The sequence below is a fragment of the Erpetoichthys calabaricus genome, chromosome 7 (assembly GCF_900747795.2).
Source record: "Erpetoichthys calabaricus chromosome 7, fErpCal1.3, whole genome shotgun sequence".
Classification (NCBI taxonomy): Eukaryota; Metazoa; Chordata; class Cladistia; order Polypteriformes; family Polypteridae; genus Erpetoichthys; species Erpetoichthys calabaricus.
In genome coordinates, this window is record NC_041400.2 from 95,234,111 (window position 1) to 95,261,737 (window position 27,627).

The following is a 27,627-nucleotide window of genomic DNA, read 5'->3' on the forward strand; positions in this document are numbered from 1 at the left end:
ACAAATCCTTCTGCTGATACCAGCAGAGGAGAGACATCCCCACCCATAATTACAACAGCGCAAGTGAGCAGAGAGCAGAGGAGACTTCGTGCCAACAAAGCAGCGGGTCCAGATGTAGTATCGTCATGACTGTCTGTGCATTGGAGCTGGGGGGTCCTCTACAGTGCATCTTCAACCTGAGCCTGGAACAGGGGAGAGTCCTGAGGCTTTGGAAAACATCTTGCACCACCCTAGTCCCAAAGGTATCACGTCCTAGTGAGCTGAATGACTTCCAGCCTGTTGCTCTGACATCACATGTGATGAAGACCATGGAGAGGCTGCTGCTTCACCACCCGAGACCACAGGTTCAACACGCCCTCGACCCTCTGTAGTTTGCATATCTGGAGAAGGTGGAAGCGGAGTATGCCATCATCTATTTGCTACATCGATCCCTCTCCCACTTACACAGAGGTAGTGGTGCTGTAAGAATTATGTTTCTAAACTTCTCTAGCGCCTTCAAAACAATCCAACCTCTGCTCCTTAGGGACAAGCTGACAGAGATGGGAGTAGATTCATACCTAGTGGGTTCCAAAAAATTGATAATATTTACACAATGGCTGATGAGGAACTAAAGTTCTTGTGAAGACTTTGACAGTTTCCTTTGTTCAATTTGCTTTCTGTTTTCTCTTTCTCACTGTGTAATTCATACACAGGCAGTAACTGCATTTACAGTACTTTACGGTGCTATTATGTCCTATAGATCTGAGTAAAAAATGCAAGACTGAGAAGAATCAATGCCCTTAAAATGAGTATAATCATGTCTATAGGACAAGGCTTTATAAATCACAAGTAAAAATAATATAAAAAGAAAAACATTTTGCAGAAGACAGGATAAAGATAATTTCCTATTTAATGAAACCTACAGAAGAATATAAGTACAAACATTCAGAACAGAAATGTTTTTTAACAAATTAAGTCTGCTACTGTACACTTGTTATGTTTTTCATTAAATAACTTTGGAAAATGAATAAAAAGATTCCACCACAAATGACAGATTTATGTTTTTAATTTTTATTTTTGACATGCTTCCAACTTCAATGTTCTCCTCAAATGTTATTCAAATACTTTAAATTTATGCACTGCAATTGTTACTTGCTTTATGAGAAACTTACTGTTTAGAAAATATTAACGATTCAAGTTTCAAAATATTAAAGTATTGACTAACTGATTTAAAAGTGTCAAAAAACAGAAAGATATGTTGCAGTCTGTAAGGTAATTTTTGTAGTGCTGAATGAATTTAATTAATCTGTGACAGAGGCTCATTTGTAGTGTGTATGGGGAAAACGTAACCTTGAAACAAATAATAAAGCCAAATGCTTGAAATTGTGACTTTGAAGGGGATGAATGCTAATAAATCAAAGAAATCGCATATCTACAGAACTAATAAAAAAAGGGGTTTGGTATGACATAAACTTACCGAGTGTACAATTAAAGAAGCTTCCTCCTCACTGCACTGAAATGGACTATTGCATACAGATACATTTTTACTGTAAAACAAGAAAAAAACACCTTGTTTAAAGGAAATTATTAGCATATGAGATGTTACTCAAAACTTGGAAATTTGGCGGCAGCTGATTACTCAAAATGTGAAACTGACAAGCACACAAATCCACGTATGTCTCATACTAGGAAACATAATTCTCAGGAGTGATTATAATTCATTCCATTACAACTATTTTTATTATTACACTACATACAAGCATACAGATATAGAAAGACTAATAGGTTTGAGCCCAGAGGAAAAGAGTTATATTTTTTGTGGATTATAATTATGGTGCTTTCTTTCTATTTCCAAACACATATTCAGCATATTGATTTTATGAGAATGTTTTATATAAAATCTAGTCACAGTTTTAGACAAAATACAGATGTCACTGTCTAGCACATCTGGGTGGGGGGGTTTGTGGTTTGTTAAAAATTTTACCCCCTCACATTTGTTTTGTAGGACCAAAAGAAATGACACAATATATATCAAGAGTTGCAAATTAAACTCTTCTGTCCTTCATCATCTTGGAAGTATACTGCTTTGATAATATACAAGAGAAACAGGAAAATTGATTATGGAAGAGATGTCTGGGACTGTCAGGCTATTCTGTTTGTGCTGCATTCTAAACAGGGCTGTTTTTTTTGCAGAGGATCACAACAAATCACTCTGTGCTGGGGAAGTGTGAGGAGAGGTTTGAATATTTTTCTTAACCAAAATTGTAAGGTTTGGGGGCAGAGAGATGGGCAGTAAACCTTTATGTTGTGCTGCTACATGTAAATAATCATGGTATGTGAGTTATTGGGGTGTGAGTGTGAAGACATATTTTATTTGTGATTTTAATTTTTTGAACAACTGAAGGAACTTGTAATTTGTGATTTTGGGTTGCATTAAATAAGCTTTTTATAAGTTAATTTCTGCTGTTGGGATACAGGCAGGAAGTAAACTTTTATCACTGAAATCAGACCACATTTTGTTTCTCCACTTCAAAACTAATTTTTTAATTATTTGGAACTTCAATCTGCAATCTGCAACTAGGACAGCACTGGTCAAAGTGTACACAGAGGCGGACATCTCTCCACCCAGAGGTTTAATAGTACTGAAACTTCACTTTTAATCTAAACAATTCTGAAACCCTCTTTTCATGTGTAACGCAATAGAACCTTCCCCACAAAGAAAGGAGCACTAAAATCCTTATTAATTTCTTGTACAGTTCTGTAACTTTACTTCAAAAATATGAAGGTGTTTAATTATACTGAAAAACTAAACAGTAGCATAACTAACAATTCAGTCTTGATTACCAATTGAAAACATCTGCTATGGTTTTATCCTTACATTGATTTTATTGTGTTTAAGTTTATTACAGTGTTTTTAAGGTTTTCAGATGTTTTTTAGTTTTTATTTAGGTTTTCATTCTTTTTTCAATTTTTATTTACTTTTATTCTTTTTACCAATTAAACTTAAGTTTTTGTCACATTGTGTTAGTTTCATTTTACTTACCACAATATCCACACAGGCACAGTTTTACAAGTCTAAAAACACAGTTTTCTTTATATTTGTCAAACTGTATATCAAACATCTTGCATAACTTAATATATGACTACATAAAACATAATTTTACTATTTGTGACAAATTACAATTTTCCTGCAACAATGTCACATTTAAGGCTTCCAGCATAATCAAAAGGTAAAAAAGTAATATATTTTGCTCTCACTTGCAACTAAGATGTGCAAAATTAAATGAGCTTTTGAATCCAAATAGAAATAGCACATCTATTAGCAGTAGGGATGCTGACAACTGTTTATTGATTACCTTGCATTATTAAACATAATATTCCTACAAATTGTGGAATGAATGTAAATTTGCTTTGGGAAACTGAAATGCTTTGTTGTATAGGAATATCTAATATACAGTGACTTTGATCAATTTTGTTAATTTAAATAGATAGATAGATAGATAGATAGATAGATAGATAGATAGATAGATAGATAGATAGATAGATAGATCTTTATTGTCATTGTCACTTTTACAAAGGAACAACGAAATTGAAGATGGACCAGGGCAGTAATTAAGCTACACATGTGTTTGTTTTACATCTGGAAGCAGAACACAAAATTATGGCAAAAATTAAGCTTATTAAACATGTCAAACAAAAGGAAGTCAAATTTCCTTGGTAACTTTGTAAGACTGTGCTGAAATACCAAACCAGCAAATCAGCAATTCTTTACCACATAAAACAAACATACTACATTCAAGGTCTAACTGCAATAACCTATCAAACCTGTAACACTACCAAGTAAAAACAGTCATTACTACTGGACAGATAAGATCACACAGAGGTTATGTACAGTATAATAATACAACAAAACATAATGCCAATCGGCATAGTTGCTGGAAAAGGCTTTCTGCAGTTAATCATTTATCTTAGGCAAGGGAACAACATTCCATTTATAAATCCTGCTATCAGCCATAGAAGTTTAACAGTTTACTGAGAAGATGCAAGAACTAAAAATCCAGCTAGCAACAGCCAATAAGCTCTCCTTCACAAGTGACTTTAGGACTGTATTAATGACCAAGATTTATATGATAATAATTATGAATTTGTTTAGCAGATGCATTTATCCAAGGTGAATTACAAAGTAAGTTAAATACAAGAATGAAGGTACAAGCATCAAAAGCAATAGAAAACAAAAGAAAACACGAGCATAAGGGAATTAGAACAACTACCTAGTTAAACCTGAAGCTAGGATTCTACAAAAGTCAGTATCCTAAACTCTGTCATTTCAGCAGCAGCTACCCTGTAGAAGAGAAACTAAGTAGGTCCAAAATATTTAACAAAAAGACAGCATGATTTCAAAAGACACCTAAACACAAGTAAATTGTGTGCTATTTGAATACTGTAGATAAAGGGAGAGTCATTCCACAGCTATGGAGCAAGAATGGAGAACCACTGTCCAGTCTTGGCACATCTGGCAAGAGGAAGGATAGTCTGCAGACAGGTAGAGGCAGATTGGAGACTTCTTCAGGGGATGTAAGGAGATATTGAGGAGAAGAACTGTAGGTCAAGATAAGAATTATGAACTGGATCCTTGCAGCAACAGGAAGCCAAAGAAGAGACCTAAGGAGCAGAGTAGCATGAGTGAAGCGAGGAACAGAAAACACCACTCAAGCATCTGCATTCTGGAGGAGCTGGACAGGTCTGATTACAGCTGAAGGAAGTCCTGCTAGGAGAGAGATGCAAGAGTCCAGACCAAGTTCTAGTGGCTGAACAAAGAGTTGTGTGGCATAATTATAATTAGTGAGGAAGGGTCAAACCCTCTAAATATTATGAAGAAAGAATAGGACAGGGCTGAAGATATATTTTCAATGAATGAGAGAGAAGAGTCCAGAGTCATGCCAAGATTCCTAAACATGACTGATGGTGAAAGGGCTACATCTTCCTGGGTGATGCTTAGAAACAAATCTGAGGAGATATCTGACTTTAACAGGTTAAGTTTAAGGTGATGATCATTCATCCATAATGAAACGGCAGAGAGACAACTGGAGATCTGGACTAAAATTTGTGCACAGATTACCAGGACCATATAATATTGGCTGAAATCAAACAATAATAATAATAATTAATAATAATAATATTTACCCAAAAGTTCTTAAGGAGTTTAGCAAGTATATACATAAACTCTAGACGCATATTTGTAGGAAGTCACTGCGCACTGGGTAAATTCCGAAGGACTGGAAAATGGCAAATATTATCCTGTTACATAGAAAGGGTGACTGACCAGATCCAATCAACTATTGGCCAGTAAGTTTAACGTGAATCACAGGTAAATTAGTGGAAGGAATTATCAAGGATAAGATTGAACAACACATGACAAGAACAGGAGTTTTACTTAACAGTAATGCATGGGTTCAGAACAGGGACATCATATTTTACCAACATGCTGGAATTCTAAGAGGAAGCAACAAAAGGATATGATTAAAATGCAGAATATGATATTATTTATCTAGTATGTCAGATAGTATTTGATAAGGTGCCACATAAGCAGTTGGGCAGCAAACTAAAAGAAGTGAGAGTTCAGGGAGTTGTTTGTAGATTGGTGCAAAATTGACTCAGACACTGGAAGCAAAGGGTTATGATGTGAGGAACCTTATCAGAATTGGTTGCTGTTAAGAGTGGTGTTCCACAGGGGTCGGTGCTAGAGCTGTTGCTATTTTTAATATACTGTATATAAATGATTTGAATAGGAATATAAATAAAAAGCGGGTGGCACGGTGGCGCAGTGGGTAGCACTGCTGCCTCGCAGTTGGGAGACCTGGGGACCCGGGTTCGCTTCCCGGGTCCTCCCTGCGTGGAGTTTGCATGTTCTCCCCGTGTCTGTGTGGGTTTCCTCCGGGCGCTCCAGTTTCCTCCCACAGTCCAAAGACATGCAGGTTAGGTGGATTGGCGATTCTAAATTGGCCCTAGTGTGTGCTTGGTGTGTGGGTGTGTTTGTATGTGTCCTGCGGTGGGTTGGCACCCTGCCCGGGATTGGTTCCTGCCTTGTGCCCTGTGTTGGCTGGGATTGGCTCCAGCAGACCCCCGTGACCCTGTGTTCGGATTCAGCGGGTTGGAAAATGGATGGATGGATGGTTGGATAAAAAGCTGGTTAAGTTTACACATGATACCAAGGTAGGTGGATTGACAGATAATCTTGAATTCATTGAATCATTACATAAAAGCTTGGGCAGGATTGTGGCAGATGAAATTTAATATAAAGAAATATAAAGTAAAAAAGTTAGGTTTGAATACACAGTAGGATGTCTGAAAATCAAAAGTACACCTTAAGAGAAGGACTTGGGAGTCGTAGTGTACTCGACACTGTCAACTACCAGACAGTGTTCAGAAGTCCTTAAAAGGCTAACAGAATGTTAGGTTATATAGCACAGTGTGTAGAGTACAAGTCTAAGGAGGTTATGTTTAATCTTAATAACGAACTGCCGAAGTCTCAACTGGAATACTGCGTACAGTTTGGTCTCCTGGCTACAAAAAGGACATAGTAGCACTAGAAAAAGTGTAGAGAAGAGCGACTAGGCTGATTCCAGGGCTACAGGGGATGAATTATGAGGAAAGATTAAAATGCCTGAGCCTTTTCAATTTAAAACAAAGAATATTAAGAAGAGGCATGATTAATGTGTCTAAAATTATGAAGTGAATTAGTACATTGGATCAGGACTTTTCTTTTGAAATGAGTTTATCAAGAACATGGAGACACAGTTGGAAACTTGTTAAGGTAAAATTTTGCACAAACATTGGGAAGCTTTTCTTTACACAAAGAACCACAGACACATGGAATAAGCTACCAAGTTGTGTGGTAGACTGTAGGACTTTATGGACTTTTAAAACTAAAAATAATGGTTTTTTAGAAGAATTAAGTGGCTAGAACTGGCAAGCTTTGTTGGGCTGAATGGCCTGATCTCGTCCAAATTGTTCTAATTTTCTAATGTCTGTAAGAGGGAAATGGGAGGAAGATCTATGTGTCATCAACATAAAGGTGGCAGGAGGTGCCATGAAAAGAAATTACATTGCCTAAGGAATGGGTCTCCAGACAAAAGAAAAGTGGAGAAGAGTAGGAGTTAGACCACGAGACAAAAAAGGATTGGTCTGAAAGGTAAGACTTGAACCAGTCCATACCAGAACCACCAATTCAAATTTTATTCAGGGAAGAGATAAACATAGCTCAAGCAGATCTAAGAGTATTAGTGACTAAAAGCAGTGCAGTCTCAGTACAATGTCCCTTGCACAATCCAGACAGAAGTGGATCTAGCAGATTGTTGTCAGAAAGAAATGAAAAAAGTTGTTTATGGACTATACATTTTAGTGTCTTGGACAGGAATGGCAGAAGGGCGACAGGACAATAGTTTTCAAAGGCAGATGTCATTTACAGAGTCAGCTACAGTAAAGAAAAAGGAAACAGGAGTGTTAGAGGATGTTTTTGGGGTCTTGAACTGTTTTTGGATAATTGTGACTTTGGATGAGAATTAAGAAGCTAAATCGCTAGAGAGAAAAACAAAGGTTTTGGAGCAGCAGGAGTTTAGAGAGATTTGAACGTAGAGAACAGGTGATGAGAAAGTCTTTCAGATAATGTGATTAAGTATTGAAAGAAGAATTTCTCTGCAAATAGCAGAGACACAGAAAAGAAACAGAATATTAACCAATTACTTATCCGGGGGGGCAGTTTCTTCTTACACCGAGCACTATATCACAATAATGTGCCATCACATAAAGGAAGACTAAAAGATGAAAAGGCTAGTACCACAGACATAACATTTTTCAGCCTGGCATACAGGTCTTTCAAAGCAGTTAACTGCTGCTGTACAGGCAAGATGGTTAAATTCTTGGCAGAGAAGATATCGGTTACAGTGTAGATATGTAGACTCACTCACCAAGCGGCTGTGTGAATTCTTGATAACAGTTAAAGTTGCAGACAATGACAAATTTAATATGTACCTTAACTGTGGCAAGAGGCTAACATCTGTGAAATCAGAGAAGGTGTTCTTAGCTGCTGTCCTTACAGATACCAAGCTGCTTAAAAATTACAGGGATAAGTGTAATATATACTTTACTATTTAGCTTACTATTTAGCTATTCTAACAATAATGTAAACAAAAAAAAGTCAAAATGCATACTGAAAGGTGCCTTAGTGTTAAAATATTACCTTTTTAGAAAGGGAGTAGAGAAAAAAATAAACCAAATTTACAAACCAATGTTTGCCCGGATGCGGGTCACCGGGTCCCCCCTCTGGAGCCAGGCCTGGAGGTGAGGCTCGATGGCGAGTGCCTGGTGGCCGGGCCTGCACCCATGGGGCTCGGCCAGGCACAGCCCGAAGAGGCAACATGGGTCCCACTTCCCATGGGCTCACCACCTATGGGAGAGGCCAAGGAGGTCGGGTGCAGTGTGAGTTGGGTGTTGGCCGAAGGCGGGAACCTTGGCGGTCCGATCGTTGGCTACAGAAACTGGCTCTTGGGACATGGAATGTCACCTCTCTGAAGGGGAAGGAGCCTGAGCTAGTGTGCGAGGTCGAGAGGTTCCGGCTAGATATAGTCGGGCTCACCTCGACACACAGCTTGGACTCTGGAACCAATCTCCTTGAGAGGGGTTGGACTCTCTACCACTCTGGAGTTGCCCCCGGTGAGAGGCACCGAGCGGGTGTGGGTATACTTATTACCCCCCGACTTGGAGCCTGTACATTGGGGTTTACCCCGGTGGACGAGAGGGTAGCCTCCCTCCGCCTTCGGGTGGGGGAACGGGTCCTAACTGTTGTTTGTGCTTATGCGCTGAACAGCAGTTTGGAATACCCACCCTTTTTGGAGTCCCTGGAGGGGGTGCTAGAGGGCATTCCTTCTGGGGACTCCCTCGTTCTGCTGGGAGACTTCAATGCTCACGTTGGCAATGACAGTGAGACCTGGAAGGGCGTGATTGGGAGGAATGGCCCCCCCGATCTGAACCAGAGTGGTGTTTTGTTATTGGACTTCTGTGCTCGTCACGGATTGTCCATAACGAACACCATGTTCAAGCATAGGGGTGTTCATATGTGCACTTGGCACCAGGACACCCTAGGCCTCAGTTCGATGATCGACTTTGTGGTCGTGTCGTCGGACTTGCGGCCACATGTCTTGGACACTCGGGTGAAGAGAGGGGCGGAGCTGTCAACTGATCACCACCTGGTGGTGAGTTGGCTTCGATGGTGGGGGAGGATGCCGGTCAGGCCTGGTAGGCCCAAACGTGTTGTGAGGGTCTGCTGGGAACGTCTGGCAGAGCCCCCTGTCAGAAGTAGCTTCAACTCCCACCTCCAGCAGAACTTCGACCATGTCCCGAGGGAGGTGAGGGACATTGAGTCCGAATGGTCCATGTTCCGTGCCTCTATTGTTGAGGCGGCTGATCGGAGCTGTGGCCGTAAGGTGGTTGGTGCCTGTCGTGGTGGCAATCCCCGAACCCGTTGGTGGACACCGGCGGTGAGGGATGCCGTCAAGCTGAAGAAGGAGTCCTACCGGTCCCTTTTGTCCTGTGGGACTCTGGAGGCAGCTAATAGGTACCGGCAGGCCAAGTGGAATGCGGCTTCAGTGGTTGCTGAGGCAAAAACTCGGGCGTGGGAGGAGTTTGGGGAGGCCATGGAGAACGACTTTCGGACGGCTTTGAGGAGATTCTGGTCCACTGTCTGGCGTCTCAGGAGGGGGAAGCAGTGCAGTGTCAACACTGTATATGGTGGGGATGGTGCACTGCTGACCTCGACTCGGGACGTTGTGGGTCGGTGGGGGGAGTACTTCAAAGACCTCCTCAATCCCACTAACATGCCTTCCAATAAGGAAGCAGAGCCTGGGGACTCGGAGGTGGGCTCCCCCATCTCTGAGACTGAGGTCACCGAGGTGGTCAAAAAAACTCTTTGGTGGCAGGGCCCTGGGGGTGGATGAGATACGCCTGGAGTTCCTCAAGGCTCTGGATGTTGTAGGGCTGTCTTGGTTGACACGTCTCTGCAACATCGCATGGACATCAGGGACAGTGCCTCTGGATTGGCAGACTGGGATGGTGGTCCCCCTCTTTAAGAAGGGGGACCGGAGGGTGTGTTCCAACTACAGAGGGATCACACTCCTCAGCCTCCCTGGAAAAGTCTATTCGGGGGTCCTGGAGAGGAGGGTCCGTCAGATAGTCGAACTTGGATTCAGGAGGAACAGTGTGGTTTTCGTCCTGGTCGTGGAACAGTGGACCAGCTCTACACCCTTAGCAGGGTCCTGGAGGGTGCAAGGGAGTTTGCCCAACCAGTCTACATGTGTTTTGTGGACTTGGAAAAGGCGTTCGACCGTGACCCTCGGGGAATCCTGTGGGGGGTTCTCCGAGGGTATGGGGTACTGGACCCCCTGATAAGGGCTGTTCGGTCCCTGTACGATCGGTGCAAGAGCTTGGTCCACATTGCCGGCAGTAAGTCGAACCCGTTTCCAGTGAGAGTTGGACTCTGCCAGGGCTGCCCTTTGTCACTTTTATGAACAGAATTTCTAGGCGCAGCCAAGGCGTTGAGGGGGTCCGGTTTGGTGGACTCAGGATTGGGTCACTGCTTTTTGAAGATGATGATGTCCTGTTTGCTTCATCAGGCCATGATCTTCACCTCTCTCTGGATCGGTTCGCAGCCGAGTGTGAAGCGGCTGGGATGGGAATCAGCACCTCCAAATCTGAGACTACTAGGGGGCTCTGCCCCCTGCTCGCTTCGCTCGCCAACCCCTGGCGTTGGGACATGAGAAAGAGTCAGATGTATGAATTAGATATAGAATAGTGTGCAGCTTTGGATGATGCCCATAGAAATAACAAATAGAGTGTTTGTCATATATTAATGTTTTATTGGAATATTTCTTTGTATACAACATTAGTAGTAAAGATGGTGTCTTGTCCTTGAATGAGTCTTCCTTGGCATGGATTATTTATAATTTTAACTTTAACGTCAGATGAACGGCGAACACGTGAGAAGGCAACATAAAGTTGTCCATGTCCAAAAACGGGTTCAGAGAGGTAGATGCCAACCTTGTCCATGGTTTGTCCTTGTGATTTGTTGATGGTCATGGCAAATGCAGGTTTAATGGGGAACTGTCGGCGTTTCAATGTAAAAGGTAATTCTAGCTCAGAACTTGTAAGGTCAATTCTAGGAATGAGAACAGTATTGTTAGCATGTGATCCTGTAAGAACTGTCGCTTGAATAACATTGCGTTTCATGGTGTTGACGACTAACCGTGTGCCATTGCATAAACCCTGTTTTGTGTTAAGGTTTCTTAATAGCATGATTATTGTTCCGTTTTTAAGGGCAAGGTTGTGTTGTGGTAATCCGGCAGGGTTAATAGTGTTCAAATATTCTAAGGGGAAATTTATATGTTCATTGTCGTCATCAGAGTCAACTTTGTCTGAGCTTAGAAAGATCTGTGTCTCTCCAGGAAGTAATGAAATGACTTGGTTATTAATGTGATTAACATTAATATTTTTTGGACATAATATAGTGCGTTGTGTTAACAGGGGTATTTGGTCTAATGTGATTGCTGTTCCAAATATCTCTTTTACTAAGTCGTCTGAGATAAAGGATTGTGGAATGGAAATAATATCTGGGTGAAGTCCATCTGTATTTGTGAGTGTACCATTTCCCAGTTGTATTAGCCAACTGTTATATTCTGGATCTGGACATCGCATGTTTTGTACCAACTGTATTGTTTTAAAGCAATGCCAATTGTCTGCGTATTTTAAGGTGGACTGAACAATAGCTGAGCGCATGGCATGTGGAACAATAGCTAAGCATTGTCTAAAATCTCCTCCTAATAAAAGAACTTTTCCTCCAAAGGGAATATTATTATTCATCAACGTTTGTAGAAGTTTATCAATGGTGTTGAGTAAGTGACTGGATGCCATTGTACATTCATCAATAATTATCAGTTTTGCAAGACGGATGTCTCGGGCATTGCTACTGTGAATGTTCATAGTGGATACTGATGTCTCTGTGATTGGGACCGGTATTTTGAATATTGAGTGACATGTACGACCATTTATTAACAGATTTGCTGCCACTCCGGAGGATCGCAGTCACTGTTAATATGTTTCCTTTTCTGCAGTTGAACGGTTAATAGTGCTTTATTGTAAGGAGATCCACCTATGCTGACACCTATGCTGTCTAGTGTGAAGGTGTTGACGTTCACTTTAGAATATGTGGCTTTGGGTGTCACTTCTTATGGATGTGTGTGTGTGTGTGGGGGGGGGGGGGGGGGGGTGGGGATTGTTGTTGCGCGGGCGTCTTCTTTCTTTTTGTGTTCCTGTGTCTTGTTTGAATCCCCCTCTTTGTGTGTGTCCCGTCCGTTGCTTGTAGGGTCTGTGGGGTGGGCTTCGCTCGCCAACCCCTGGTGTTGGGAATGACAAAGAGCGTGATGTATGAATGAGATATAGAATAGTGTGACGGTGTAGATGATGCAAATAGAAATCAAACAATAAAGTGTGTGGCACAGTGTAAAGGTTTATTTGAAAATTTCTTTGTACACGCCGTTTAAGTGTAAAAGGTAATTCCAGCTCAGAACTTGTAAGGTCATTTAAGATGGTTATTGTTGTGATCAGAGTCAAGTTTGTCAGAGCTTAGAAAGAGTTGTGTCTTTCCAGGAAGTAATGGAATGACTTGGGTATTTATGTTTTCCACATTAATATTTTTTGGACATAATATAGTGCGTTGTGTTAAAAGGGGCATTTGGTCTAATGAGATTGCTGTTCCAAATGTCTCTGTAACTAAGTCGTCGCAGATAAAGGCTTGAGGAATTGTAATAATATGTGGCTGAAGTCCATCTGTATTGGTGAGTGTACCATCTCTCAGTTGTAATAAGCAATTGTTATGATCTGGTTCTGGACATCGTATCTTTTTTACTAACTGTATCTTTTGAAAGTAATGCCAATTGTCTGCGTATTTTAAGGTGCACTGAACAATAGCTGAGTGCATGGCATCTGGAAGAATAGCTAATCACTGTCTAAAATCTCCTCCTCATAAAAGTACCTTTCCTCCAAATCTAATATTATTATTCATAAACGTTTGTAGAAGTTTATGAATGGTGTTGAGTAAGTGACTTCATGTCATTGAACATTCATCAATAAACAACATTTTTTCAAGACGGATGTCACGTGCAGTGCCACCGTTAATGTTCATAGTGGATACCGATTTGTAGGATCTAATGCAGTTGATAAAGATTTAACTTTCAGGTACATCGTCAGTTATAAGCTTCTGTAGATATTCAGTATATGAATGTAAAGAAGGCAGTCTAATTTGACCCTTTTGACAACAACGTGTAAATGTATAACTTGTATTGCCAGTTGTTTCTTCAGGGAAGTGAACTGAATGACAATGATTGCAAATGACATTCATTAATCCGAATGAATTTTCCTGGTGTATGTTTTGCTTGTGCCGTTTGAGAGGCGCGTTGTTGCATGTGTAGTATTTGGGACGTGTTGTTTTGGAGCTGTAATCGATTTGCCTGTGCTGTGTGAGAAGCCCGTTGTAGCCTTCGGTGCCATTAACGTATGTCTGAGACGGGAGGTGTTTCGTTTTGAATCCGTGCTTGTTGCGATGCAACACTTTGATTGATAGATTGCGTAATGTGGATCTAGGATGTAGATTTGTGCATATTTGCGTTGTTGATTTGTTTCAGGGTGCACTGTTCCAATGCGATGCAGTATTTGTGCACATATGCGAAAGCAGTATGGTCCATTGCCTTTTGGTGGCCTGATATTTACTCCGGTATATGGAAAAGCAAATGAACTATTGTAGGATCTAATGCAGTTCATAAAGTTTTTACTTTTAGGTACATCGTTAGTTAGAAGCTTTAGTTGAGCTTTGCGTTTTTGGAGTCGAGACATTTTTTCTTATGGATGTGTGGGGGGGATCGTTGTTGCGCGAGCGTTTTGTTTCTTTTTGTGTTCCTGTGTCTTGTTTGAATCCCCCTCTTTGTGTGTGTCCCGTCCCTTGCTTGTAGGGTCTGTGGGGGTGGTTTTGTGTTCTTTTTTTTGGTCTTCCATGGGCTTGTTGAATCCCCCTCTTGGTGTGTGTCCCGTCCCGTCCCGTCCCGTGCCTGTAGGGTGGGGGGTGGGGTGGGTGGGGGGGTATGGTCGTGCCTTGCTATTGGGCGCTCGTCTGTTCTTTTTTTTTTTGGTGTGTTTAGTTTCGTGTGCAATGTGTTTCGTGCTTTCCCCTCGTTTGAGTACTCTTTTATGTGCCTTTTCCTTATTTTGGTGCTTGTTGAGCCTCATTTTTGTGACTCCTTTCTGTATGTGCTCACTCCTGTTTTCTGTGCTCTTGTCGGACTCTTTTTGCGCCTGCGTCTCTCGCGGCCCCTCATCCGCCTCTCTCCCCCTCTTTGTGTGTCCCGTCCCTTGCTTGTAGGGTCTGTGGGGTGGTTTTGTGTTCTTTTTTTTGGTCTTCCATGGGCTTGTTGAATCCCCCTCTTGGTGTGTGTCCCGTCCCGTCCCGTCCCGTGCCTGTAGGGTGGCGGGGGTATGGTCGTGCCTTGCTATTGTGCGCTCGTCTGTTCTTTTTTTTTGGTGTGTTTAGTTTCGTGTGCAATGTGTTTCGTGCTTTCCCCTCGTTTGAGTGCTCTTTAATGTTTTTTTTCCTTATTTTGGTGCTTGTTGAGCCTCATTTTTGTGACTCCTTTCTGTATGTGCTCACTCCTGTTTTCTGTGCTCTTGTCGGACTCTTTTTGCGCCTGCGTCTCTCGCGGACCCTCATCCGCCTCTCTCGCCCTCTTTTGTCCGCCTTTCTCGGGTCCTCAGCCGACTCTCGCGGACTGTTTGTTGCGCCGGCGCAGTACGTCTTTTTGCAGCTACGGCCCATGGCCGGATGTGCCTGCGTCCATCATCCGGTTTAGCATTCTCGGTTAGTAATATGGATGGTCCTCAGCCGGAAAAGGGTGGAGTGCCCTCTCAGGGATGGGAGCGAGATCCTGCCTCAAGTGGAGGAGTTCAAGTATCTCGGGGTCTTGTTCACGAGTGAGGGAAGAATGGAGCGTGAGATCGACAGGCGGATTGGTGCAGCATCCACAGTAATGCGGGCTCTGCACAGGTCTGTCATGGTGAAAAAGGAACTGAGCCGCAAGGCGAAGCTCTCAATTTACCAGTCGATCTACGCTCCTACCCTCACCTATGGTCATGAGCTATGGGTAGTGACCGAAAGAACGAGATCGCGAATACAAGCGGCTGAAATGAGTTTCCTACGCAGGGTGTCTGGGCTTTCCCTTCAAGATAGGGTGAGAAGCTCAGTCATCCGGGAGGGGCTCAGAGTAGAGCCGCTGATCCTCCGCATCGAGAGGAGTCAGATGAGGTGGCTTGGGCATCTGATCAGGATGCCTCCTGGACGCCTCCCTGGCGAGGTGTTCCGGGCACGTCTAACCGGGAGGCGGCCCCGGGGAAGACCCAGGACACGCTGGAGGGACTATGTCTCTCGGCTGGCCTGGGAACACCTTGGGATTCTCCCGGAAGAGCTAGAAGAAGTGGCCGGGGAGAGGGAAGTCTGGGCATCTCTGCTCAAGTTGCTGCCCCCGCGACCCGACCTTGGATAAGCGGAAGAGGATGGATGGATGGAGGTTTAATTATGGATTTTCCAGTTATTAACAAGTGGAGATTTAGAAATTTCTCTGATATTTGATCAAATGTGAGATAAGTTAACTGGGACTTAATCATTAAGCATTTGTAAAATCTGAATTTTACTATTTTTATAGAGTACCACATTTCTGATTTCCCTTTTATTACTATAACAGCATTAAAGTCAAAATTTTAAACACTGTTTTGAATGGAAGCAATGTTCACCTAACTACCTTAGCCAACATAGAGTTAACATGCTGTCTGTGGCTTAGATGCCTGATGGCTTGAAAAAGAACACCCAAAGCAATAAGGTGTAATGAAAAATAAATAAATAAATACTACTACTAATAATAATAATGTCACTTCCACTACATTTTTGTTATCATTTTAAATAGAAGGGTGTGGGGAGAAAAACTGAGTTTAGTTCAGTTTTACATGTTATTCATTGATTGTCGGCATCTTCTACAGCCCTCAGCGAGTGTCTCGTGCCGAGAAGTATCAAGTCAGGTGCCACACACATAATCTGTTGTCCACTGGGTGTATTTTTAATTTTTTTGTTATTGATATCAATATGTTTTACTAATCAAATGTGATTTTTGTCTGGGAATTTTGTATTTAAACTGAGCTTTCTCTTTGATCTTGCCACTTTGTGTTTTGAGGTTTCACATTGTTTTGAAGGCTGCAGTTTTCACATGCTTATTTTAAGCAACTGTGCACAAGTCAAAAGCACTTCATTTTTTACAACGCACACAAAAAAGAAAAAAAATGACTAATTATAATAAAATATATAAAGATACATTCAGGCGGCATGGTGGCGCAGTGGTAGCACTGCTGCCTCGTAGTGAGAAGACCTGGGTTCGCTTCCCGGTTCCACCCTGCGTGGAGTTTGCATGTTCTCCCCGTATCTGAGTGGGTTTCCTCCGGGTGCTCCGGTTTCCTCCCAAAGTCCAAAGACATGCATATTAGGTGCATTGGTGATTCTAAATTGTCCCTAGTGGATGTGTGTGTGTGTGTATGTGCCCTGTGGTGGGCTGGCGCCCTGCCCGGGGTTTGTTTCTGCCTTGCGCCTTGTGTTGGCTGGGATTGGCTCCAGCAGACCCCCGTGACCCTGTGTTAGGATATAGCGGGTTGGATAATGGATGGATGGATGGAAGATTCATTCAGCAGAAAATATATGCAGAACCCAGAATATTTAAGCTACATTCAAATATAAATGTATTTTAAATATCAGTATTTAAATTTGAATTGTTGTTCTATTTTAAGAGGTGAAATTTAAATTGAAAATTTTAAACAAATAAGAGCAATAGGTTAATGACATGTCTTGAGTCATATTGTGACATGGCAAAGTGCTATGACAGCAAATTTTGAACTGCAAAAATAAAAAACTATAATATATAGAGTTCATATTAGTTAATTTCTTTGTTCATTGACCATTATATAAAAACAGGTATTAATATGGTAATCAAAAGTCAAAGATTAAAAATACAAATTATCACTTTATACTGTATAATGGCAGTATAATTAAGAGAAAACCACTATATTACTAAATTAAAATGGTAAAATTCCAAATCCAGATTTATTATAAAATATAAATTCTGTAATTCTATTAAAAATGAAATATAGCATAATTTTATTATAAATGAATCCAAACAAAATGTCATAAAATCCTTTACAATAAACTTCAGAAAAAAAATTAAGCACAGACAAAAATTGAGCTGAATGCTTTAAAATCTTGAATCTTTAAAAGGAAGAGTATTTAAAAATGAAGTTAAAACACATCTCCACTTCAATTACTTTACTCCTTTCATAGGAAGCCCAGGAGACAGATGCTTTAATAGATAATTGTTCTCACTTGCTACTAATTATCAAAGTCAAGACAGAAATGAAAATGTATTCATCTTAACCCAGAATTTTCAGCTTCATGAAAATCTCTATAGTGACAAAGCATAATTTGATGTGTTTTTTTTTTCCTTCAAAGATTTTTAATTTCAACGCAAGGAAACATTTTCAATTGCAAGTACTTTTCTGAAAGTGTCCAAATAGACACATATAATTAGACTGTTATGAAAGAAGTCTAAAAAATTGTTAATTTACCAGTTTATCGAACCACTATTTGCCTTCTTCAGGACTAGCGCTTTCCAGTATGCATGTGTAGATTTAATTATGTCAACTGCATATTCCTACATGAAACAAAAATAAACATAAATCATGCAAGACTTTTTTCACATTTCTATAAAACATAAAAGTTAAAAAGTAGTTAATGATTTACACATTATTCCTAATCTACATTATCCATTCATTCATTCATTTTCAAACCTGCTTGAGCAGGGCTGAGGGGAAAATGAAGCCTATCCCAGCAAACATCATGCGCAAGGCAGGAACAATCCCTGGAGAGGGTGCTAGTCCATTGCAGGGTGTATTAAACACTGGACATTTTGCAAAAGTAACGGTAAAGTAAAATTTATGTTAGTCACATACATAAGGTTGAGTAAGTACTGTACTTGATTAATTTATGTTTGTTGAATCAAAACAGAGGAAAATAACTTTAGATGGCATAAGACTTAGAAAAGCAACTCATGATGATGAAAAAGCTGCCCCAGTGAGGTACAGGACAGTTTCTAGAGCAAGGGAGTAATGGAAAAAGGATTGATGCACATAGTATATGGTATTAAACAAATTAATAAAAAAAGAAAATTCACAGCAAAACAAAAGCAATAAATCAGGGGACAATAGTTTCCTTATATGTTCTCTCTTTCCAAATATTCAGCCCTCAAAGAGTTAAACCATGCTACTGTTCTTACAAAAAAATTAAAATAAAATAGTATTTGATGTGCATAAGAAAAACTAAAAGACATAGAATCATACAAAAAAGTCTGTAATCAATTGTTAAAATCCCCAAATGCAATATTAGGCACATGGCTGGGAGTTTGAAATCTCACTTCTGGGTCACCCTCTGGTTTCCTCCTAGGATTGTAGTTCCATCCCAGACTGTGAGGGGGTTTTGCCGTTAACTGTGTTGTCTTCCTTTTTCTCCACAGTATTGAGAAACCAGCTAGTGAAGGCAACTAAGTTTGCCCCTTCCAGTCACTGGGCCATAAAAACATGACTGCCCAGAATGAGGCGTGACTTTATGACCAAGCAACTAGACAGATGGAACTCCTCTACAGCTTGAAGATACAAAGAAAATTAATTAGCCCCATGTTAACAGGAGAATGTTATTTTGTTCTGTTTTTGAGATCATCAAGTGTTTGTTTTCGTTTTTTCTTTGAAGTAAAACGGGGACAACTGGGTTGGAGTCCCAACATTTATCTTGTCGAGACTGTCTTTCCCTCAGAAGACCACACCAGTAAGAGTTCAGTACTTAACAATTTAAGACTGAAAAACAATAGGGATACTTCAAAATATTTTAATTCTTGAAAGTGAAATGTCAAGAAAAAAGGCTAAAAACCCCTGGCCTATAAATATCATATGACATTTAATCACATATGTAGCAATAGTCTGTTGTAGTTATGCTTTGATGTAATTAACAACTCTACAGTTATAGAAAATGTGTGAATACTGTTAGCAGTAACCAAGATATAAGACTATACTCATCTTCATCCCATTTGGTTCATATTAGATTGGGCCATGACCAGATGGTACAGCATTTAAAGTTTGGAAACCCCGATCTAAGCTATTCTGTTCACAATGGCTTATCACTTAAGAGTAAAATGTGCTTAATACTGCTGTTAAAATCTCTAACGGTACGCAGTAAAATCATTAAAGGAACAAAATTTAAAGCATTAATTACCACTATTTATTGCAAAATGGAACGCATTAGAATGCAGACCTCTAAATTTAGTTGAAGATATTAGGCCGAGACATATCATTCAGTGAGGTCTAACAATTCTTACACATTATCTTCACATGGGACAATTGTATCACATATCAAGGATTTATATGAAAGGCAGTTTGAGCAGCTAAGATGTTGTGTAGCAATCACATTCAAAGGGAGCCACTGGGTATTCTTGAACTACCTTGTTTAAACATGTGATTAATTGCAATTTAAAATTTTAATCATTTCAGAGCCCTAATATATACAATCTTCTTCTTCTGTTATCATTAAAACATAACTCTATTAGATAATGTAATATTCCTCAACTTAGGACTTCAGCTATTCTTTTAATTGTATTAATAGTGTGTTTATAACTTTTGATAATTTACTTTGGAATTTGACCTTAAGGAGTTTGCCATTCTGCAATCTATTGTTAAATGCTTATACTGTACTCGGGGGTTCGCCCCCTGCTCGCTTTGCTTGCCAACACCCCCGGCCTGCGCTATGTGCCAGCCACTTTGCATCACATTGCGTCTCTGCCACTCGCGTTGTGAAGAGGGGGGCTGAACGCACCCCAAAGAGACACAGTTGCTCCTCCAAAACCCCCTCTTAAATGGTGATACAATGGGAAACAAATAGTTTTTTTTACCTTCTCTTTGCTTGATCAGCTGCTGGCTTGCTGCTGCTGCCGTGCCGCGTAATCTGCATCTTGCATGGCGATCGAACAGCAGCAGTCCTACTCTTTGTCTTTTATTTCCGGCCCCGGGCGTGGTTAAATCTCTTGGTACAAAGTCTGGTCTCGCGGGACGTAAGTTCTTGATATTTTTTAGTTTATAATTTAAAAATGGAATAAGAATCTGAAAATCTAACAACATCACATTAAAGTTTGATAAATTCTGAAAAGAATGATTCCAAACATATATATGTAGGTTTTAAAATAAGCCTGATTTAAAACGTGACAAAAACGTGACATAAAATTGTTGCACAAAATCATTGGACTTTTAGGCTTAGGATTTTATATATATATATATATATATATATATATATATATATATATATATATATATATAGAGTAGATGTGAACATTTACTCAGCTGTATGAATGCAATGTTACCATTAACACTTTACTTGATGTAACATATAATGGTCCAAATTGCAGATTGTTAAACAAAAAATGAATAAATCTCTCCGAGGTGTGCACGTGAGTTAACTGAAACAGATGCTACTATTCAAATTTGAATTATGACATTATAAAGATTAATTATTTAAATATTTTACTAATAGTGACACTTCATGTACTGATACATGTTCCTTAACTGAAGGATGTGTGTTCAGAAACAGTGCTGTACGCTCAGTCCTAGTTTTTTATTTCACTAAATTTTTGTTCTTAACACAAGCAATATCAAATTACTTTGTAAGCACTTAACAATTATAAAATATATACCTTGTCTTTGAATTCTCCATTATGTGCAAACTGATTTTGTGGCTTTCCATCTGGTACTTTGTAATTTTTAAACCAGCTCAATGTAGCCTCAAGGTAACCAGGTTTAAGTCTCCTGATATCTTCAATGGCTATTGAATACGTGAAAAGATAACAAATTAAAATTAAAAAAAAAAACTCAAGCAATTACATTTACATTTAATTCTGGATAAATAACTTCTTTTTTACTTGAATGAAACATAATTTAAACCTACAGTTAATATTTTCAGCATCTTGATCTTCAGTGTTAATAGCAATGATCTTCCAGTCTGTCTCTCTTTCATCAATTAAAGGCAAAATTCCAAGCACCTTAACTTGAATCACCTCTCCTGGCAAACAGACCTAAGGGTAACCAGAAATTTAGAATTATTTTTGCACTGTGAATTTTAGTTAATTAATCATTAATTATTTTACACAGCATTTTTCAAAGCAAATACCTCTAAGAGGTTTTTAATGCAAATATAAAAATATAAAATGACAACAGTAATATCCTAATACTAAGATCATGAGAAAAGCTTACAGAACCAGATACACTGCCTCAGATACTTCAGACTATACAGTACTTTTCACTATCGTACAAGGGACTTTTCTGTACATTGTACACAAAGGTTTAGCAAATAAACAGCTACAGAGGATTTGATTTAAACTTCAAGACAGGGTGAGGTCCATAGAATACTCTATAAACTCTATAGAGGAGCACAATCAAAGTTGAATAAGTGTTAGTTACGATTTGCATATTGTGGGCATGAAACATAAGTTTGTTCAGGTGGGGATTGAGGTCTAGGGCCCTTAATATGTGATCCTTTAATTTATTCATCTGAGGCAATTTAAAGGGTTTGTTAACTTGTGCATCATGCTGTTTCAGAGTAGTCAATATCATTACCATGAATCATGCCAATTACTTATCTATGTAAATAAAAATGTAAATGTTCGTTTGTTCAAAACCTTAAATCTCCGAAAGTTCTTCACCGATTGCTTTGAAATTTTGACACAACGTTGCATTCGAAAACGCGTGTGTTTTTATTTACCTATATTATATAGATGTCACACCTGTGACAGGTAAAAACAAGCTTTTTTAGAAAAACAGCGCCATTTGTTGGACGTAAAAGCAACACAGGTAAAAACATGCTTTTTTTGAAAAACAGCGCCATCAGTTGGACGTAAAAGCAACACACGCTATACTAAATATTTTACGATTCCATTTCAATGTTTCTGATTTACGATTTTAACTCTGTTAAATCGATCAAATACATTTGTAAGTATGTGAATAAAGGCAGCGACATGGCAGTTTTTGGCGTGCAACCAGAAAGAAGTGATAGGAATGCGGTCATACATATCGATGAAATCGCACAATATCAGGCTGGAAGATACATAAGCAGCAATGAAGCTGTATGGCGAATTCTTTCATTTCGCATACATGAACGAAGTCCAGCTGTTGTTCACTTAGCAGTATATCTAGAAAATGGACAATGCATTTATTTCACAGCTGCAAATGTGCAACAAATACCCCTGAATCCACCGGCTACAACGTTAACTGCTTTCTTCACGTTATGTCAAAATGACGCGTTTGCAAAAACACTGCTGTATTCGGAAGTGCCTACGTATTACACATGGAATGCGAGTAGAAAATCATTTCAACGATGCAAACGAGGAGAGTGAGTCGACCGACAACCTGGCATATTCAAAGAAACTAAAATAGGCAGACTGTACACCATGCATCCCAATCAAGATGAATGCTTCTTTCTTCACATGCTGTTGGTAAATGTGCCCGGTCCAACGTCTTTCCAGCAATTCAGAATTGTCAACAGCGTTACACATGCCACTTTCCGCAGTGCATGTCAAGCTCTGAATTTATTGGAGAACGACCGATACTGGGATGTATGCATTAATGATGCGTGCAACACGTCACATCCAAATCAAATTCGTGCATTGTTTGCAATCATATTGACTGTCTGCTCTCCTTCATCTCCAACACAGTTATGGGAAAAATATAAATCGCACATGGCTGAAGATATTTTCCGTCGAATACACAAGGAAAATTCAAATATGAACATGGATTTCACAGCAGAAATCTACAACGAAACATTGATAATGATTGAAGATTTGTGCTTAGAAATCGCAAACAAAGTTATCAAACAATTGGGAATGCCATCACCGAATCGATCTGCTGCTGCTTCGTTCGATGTAAAATTGCGTCGTCAACAAAATTACAACACAGGTGATCTCTTGTCGTACAGTATGTGCAATCAAATATTCCTAAGCTAACGCTTGAGCAAAAAGGCATTTACAATCAAATAATGCAAACTGTCAATAACAGGGTTGGAGAAATCTTCTTCTTAGATGCGCCAGGAGGAACTGGTAAAACTTTCCTAATTAGATTGATTCTGGCAGCAATTCGATCCCAAAATGACATAGCCTTAGCTCTTGCTTCGTCCGGAATAGCTGCGACATTGCTACCAGGTGGAAGAACTACTTATTCTGCTTTGAAATTGCCATTGAACATGCAATTCATTGAAACTCCCACGTGCAACATTTCCAAAGCATCCAGCATGGGAAAAGTATTGCAGAAATGCAAACTTATTGTTTGTGATGAATGCACAATGGCGCACAAAAAATCGCTTGAGGCTCTTGATCGATCATTGCAAGATTTGCGTGTAAACATCAGACCATTCAGACAATGGAACAACAAAAAATACTGTATACCCACAAGCATTGTGAAATTAAACATATTAGAAATGTGCGCTTTCTCTTTTCTTTCTTTTCCATTTAACCAGACTGAGCCACAGCAACGCGTGGCCGGGTACAGCTAGTGTATAATATGATTTTACACCTTGCTCACTGAACAAATATTGGAAATTTATGAATATTCATTTGCGTTTCCTCTTTTGGTGTTATATGTGTGATGTTGAAGTTCAGATATCTTTTAATAGGTTGATAGATCTTTATTTTGCTTTATTTTTTACCAGCAAACCCGCGATTCTCGAAAGAATCTCAAATCCAAGAATGGCAATCACTTTCTGTTCCCTCCGATATTTGGAGGGATGAAAAATCATGGAGGGTGGGTGCGTCCTGGGAAAGTTTTCATTTAATTAAATAACCATATTTGTACTAAAGCGGTTTCTTTTTGGAGCTGTGACTCATCTGGTTCTGGTGTTTCAGAAGCGTGTTATAGGCACCTTTGTTTATTGTTTTTATCCATGCAGTCTCGTTTTTGTATTTCTATGGCTGTGTCGTTAACTAGAAGTCATTTGCTGATGGCGGCGGATTCGCGTGCTGAAGTGGCGATGGCAGCGGACCCAGGCTTGGAGGAGTACATTACTAAACGAAGGTGGTATATGTGGTGGTGTGGGCGGTCGCGTTCGGGCAGCGGTGGTAATGTGTACAGCTTGCCTGTGGCCTCTGGCATCTGTGCATATATACCGTACAACCTGGCGTGCACTCTTTACCTCAGGTTTAGTTTACAGGTCGTGTTGTGTTGTTTGGGTGCCACCTACTGACTCTGGGAAGCCGCTGGGTTTGACTCTGGGGTGCAGTGCGCGTGCGCTTCGGTCCATCTGGCATCCGTGCATATATACAACCTTCGTTTAGTAATATAGATGACATTGTTTGGCTGATATTTTATCACTACTGGTGCTGATAGTCTAGTCTAATGCTTTGTGAAATGCAGTGTTTCACCATTTCTCTCTTTTTCTTCTTCTTCTTCTTCTTCATCTTCTTCCATATCTTCCTGTCCTCTGCATCTTGCTGTATTACACCCATTGCCTACATGTCCTCTTTTACTACATCGATAAACCTTCTCTAAGGTCTTCCTCGTATCCTTTTGCCTGGCAACTCTGTCCTTAGCATCCTTTTCCCAATACACCCAGCATGTCTCCTCTGCACATGTCCAAACCAATGCAATCTTGCTTCTCTCTAATGTGAAATTATCTGGAAGTATTTTAAGATAGAGAAGCTTTTATCTGTGGCACCTCTGTACGAGAACCACCTTTTCCCACCATCCCAAAAATACGCAGTTTTAAATACCTGGAAAACATCTGGGATTAAATCACTTAGAGATCTGTACATAGACAACGTTTTTGCATCCTACGAACAATTAAGACTCCAAATTTAACTTACCAGCAACACATTTCTTTCACTACCTTCAAATTTGAAACTTTGTTAAACAGAACCTGTCCAATTTTCCTCACCTCCCACTTACCTCTATACCGGAAAAAGGATGCATTTCTGTAATATTTAAACTATTTTACAGTCCCTCCCTTTCAAAGATCCAAGAGAAAAGAGGGAAAAGGATCTCTTACTCAATATTTCAGAAAAGGAGTGGAAAGTAGAAATGCACAGAATTCACTCAAGCTCCATATGCACAAAACATAGAATTATTCAATCTAAAATTATACATGGAGCGCATCTCTCTCGTTTAAAATTGTCCACATGTTTCCAGGGCAAGTTCCAACCTGCGAACGCTGCAATCAAGCTCCGGCCTGACTGGGTCACTTGTTTTGGGCCTGCACCAAATTAACATAATTTTGGACCAAAATCTTTAAATGCCTTTCAGACAGCCTTGGTGTCACAATCCTTCCTAATCCACTAACAGCTGTGTTTGGTGTACTTCCAGATGGGCTTAAAGTGGAGAAGGACAAACAAACTGTAATTGCCTTTACTACACTATTGGCACGTAGACTTATCTTGCTCAATTGGAAGAATCCTAAATCTCCTCTTTTAAGTCAATGGGTAACTGATGTTATATACTATTTGAAACTGGAAAAAATCTAATTCACATATAGAGGATCTGTACAAAATTTTTTCAAAATCTGGCAGGATCTAATCAATAACATTTTAGAATAAGCATTTAAATTGAGGAAGCAGGTTCTCTCCCCTCTTTTACTCCATTTATCTTTATTTATTATTTTATCTATTCATTTGTCTTTATTAGCATAAAGTTTTACACTGCTGGCCTAGCTCTCTTTCTCAGTGGTGGGGGTTGATTTGTTTCAAACCTTTTTCTTTTTGCAAAACTCAAGTTATGTGTATGGAGTGTTATTTGATTTTTAAAAATTCAATAAAATTAAAAAATATAAAAAAAAAGAAATTATCTGGAAGCTGTCTCCTTCCTTGGCCACCTTCCAACGCCGCTACTGCCACTTTAATCTTCCATGGCTATTTCCATGTGGTTCCATTGTCCACTGCCTTTAACTAACACCTTTCACTTGGGCTCAGGGGCAACACCATCTGCACTCGTTTTCCTCCACTCCATGAGCTGACCCAGGTTAATGGATTTAGACAGAGGAGTGGGTCTTATAAGTGCTGCTCTTTAGTCACATGATCCCACCACCACAAACAAATGCATAATATAATATAATATAATATAATATAATATAATATAATATAATATAATATAATATAATATAATATCTACCAGAAAATATTATCTTTATGTAGAACAACTTAGAATTACAAAAATAATTATATATTTATCTTGTGGAAAACTAAGTGACCTGACCAGGATCACACTCTGTGCAATCACTCAAAATGATTGATTTAGGATTACCTCTTTTTTTAAATGAATGAGGAGTGCTACCCTTGAGCCACAAATCTTGGGACAGATATAGGAAAAGAGGTTCCATTTGAGGAATGCCTCTACAAATATAGGTGTCCCTCCCACTGCCATCACTCTCAATGTGAAGTGTCAACCAATGACTTAAGTGTCACCAAAAAGGAGGATTTGGAGCTAGTGTCTCTCAGGAAGTGATGTCCATTTGGCCTTTTGTTAGGTAGGCCTTAAATGTCTTTTAACTTCATCTTCTGCCTACCCTGGGTTCTCACATTAACAAACAGTTGGTTATTGATTGGGATTATACCCACAACCACAAGGACTTATCAACTTAAAGCAACATTTGTATATTTAGACAGAGTAAGTTCTTATTAAAAATAACATTAAATACATTGAGAAGAGCAAGGCAAGTGATTACAGACACAAGGTTAACATCAGGTCAGACACGAATAATCTCACAAATTAGAAATCTGTTGATAGGTAGGGTGTTGTAAATTCAAAACACAGGCACTTGCGGCATATTCACTGGCTTAATTTTGAAATTTTTTTTATTATTATGTAATTATATGGCAGACACCTTTATACAAGATGGTTTACAATGTTTCAGATACAAATTGGTTACATTTCTTTTTCTTTTTTTCCAAATTGAGCACATGTAAGTGACTTGCTTACAGTCACATAGTGTCAGCAGTGGGTTTTGAATCCACAACTTCAGAGTGTAAGCTCAAAGTCCAAAGCCTTAACGACTATGCCACTCTGCTTGACTAAGGACTTTTTTCAATATAGTAAAGTTCACTGATTGTATGTGCAGAACATTATTACTTATTATTTGGTTAACACCTTTATCTAAATTGACTTACAACATTTGAGATACAATTGGTTACATTTTTTTTGTTTTTCCATTTGGAGTATGGTTGGGTGGAGTGACATGCTCATGGTCACACAGGATTTGAATCCACAACCTCAGAGTTTGAAGTCCAAAGCCTTACCCACTATGCCACACTACCTGCCTAAAACCACAGGTCAAATACAGTTCACTTTAAAAAAGAATGTTTTTTACACATCAGTCATTTTATAAACAGTTCCTGGATTAAAGGATAGATAGATAAACCTTTCTATGTAGGAAGAGGGACCATATTATTTCACTGT

The 27,627-nt window shown here is 39.6% G+C and overlaps 1 protein-coding gene across 2 annotated transcripts in view; it reads right to left on the reverse strand.

Moving 5' to 3' along the window:
* ppa2 (inorganic pyrophosphatase 2) overlaps positions 1-27,627 on the reverse strand; it is a 144,262-nt gene that overhangs the window by 10,402 nt on the left and 106,233 nt on the right. For both annotated transcript variants that reach the window (XM_028805185.2, XM_028805184.2), the window contains 4 exons: positions 21,146-21,272; positions 20,895-21,022; positions 17,731-17,816; positions 1,457-1,526 (listed from right to left, as the gene is read on the reverse strand). In XM_028805185.2, coding sequence (XP_028661018.1) covers positions 1,457-1,526; positions 17,731-17,816; positions 20,895-21,022; positions 21,146-21,272 — 411 coding nt within the window. The remainder of the gene's footprint in view (positions 1-1,456; positions 1,527-17,730; positions 17,817-20,894; positions 21,023-21,145; positions 21,273-27,627) is intronic.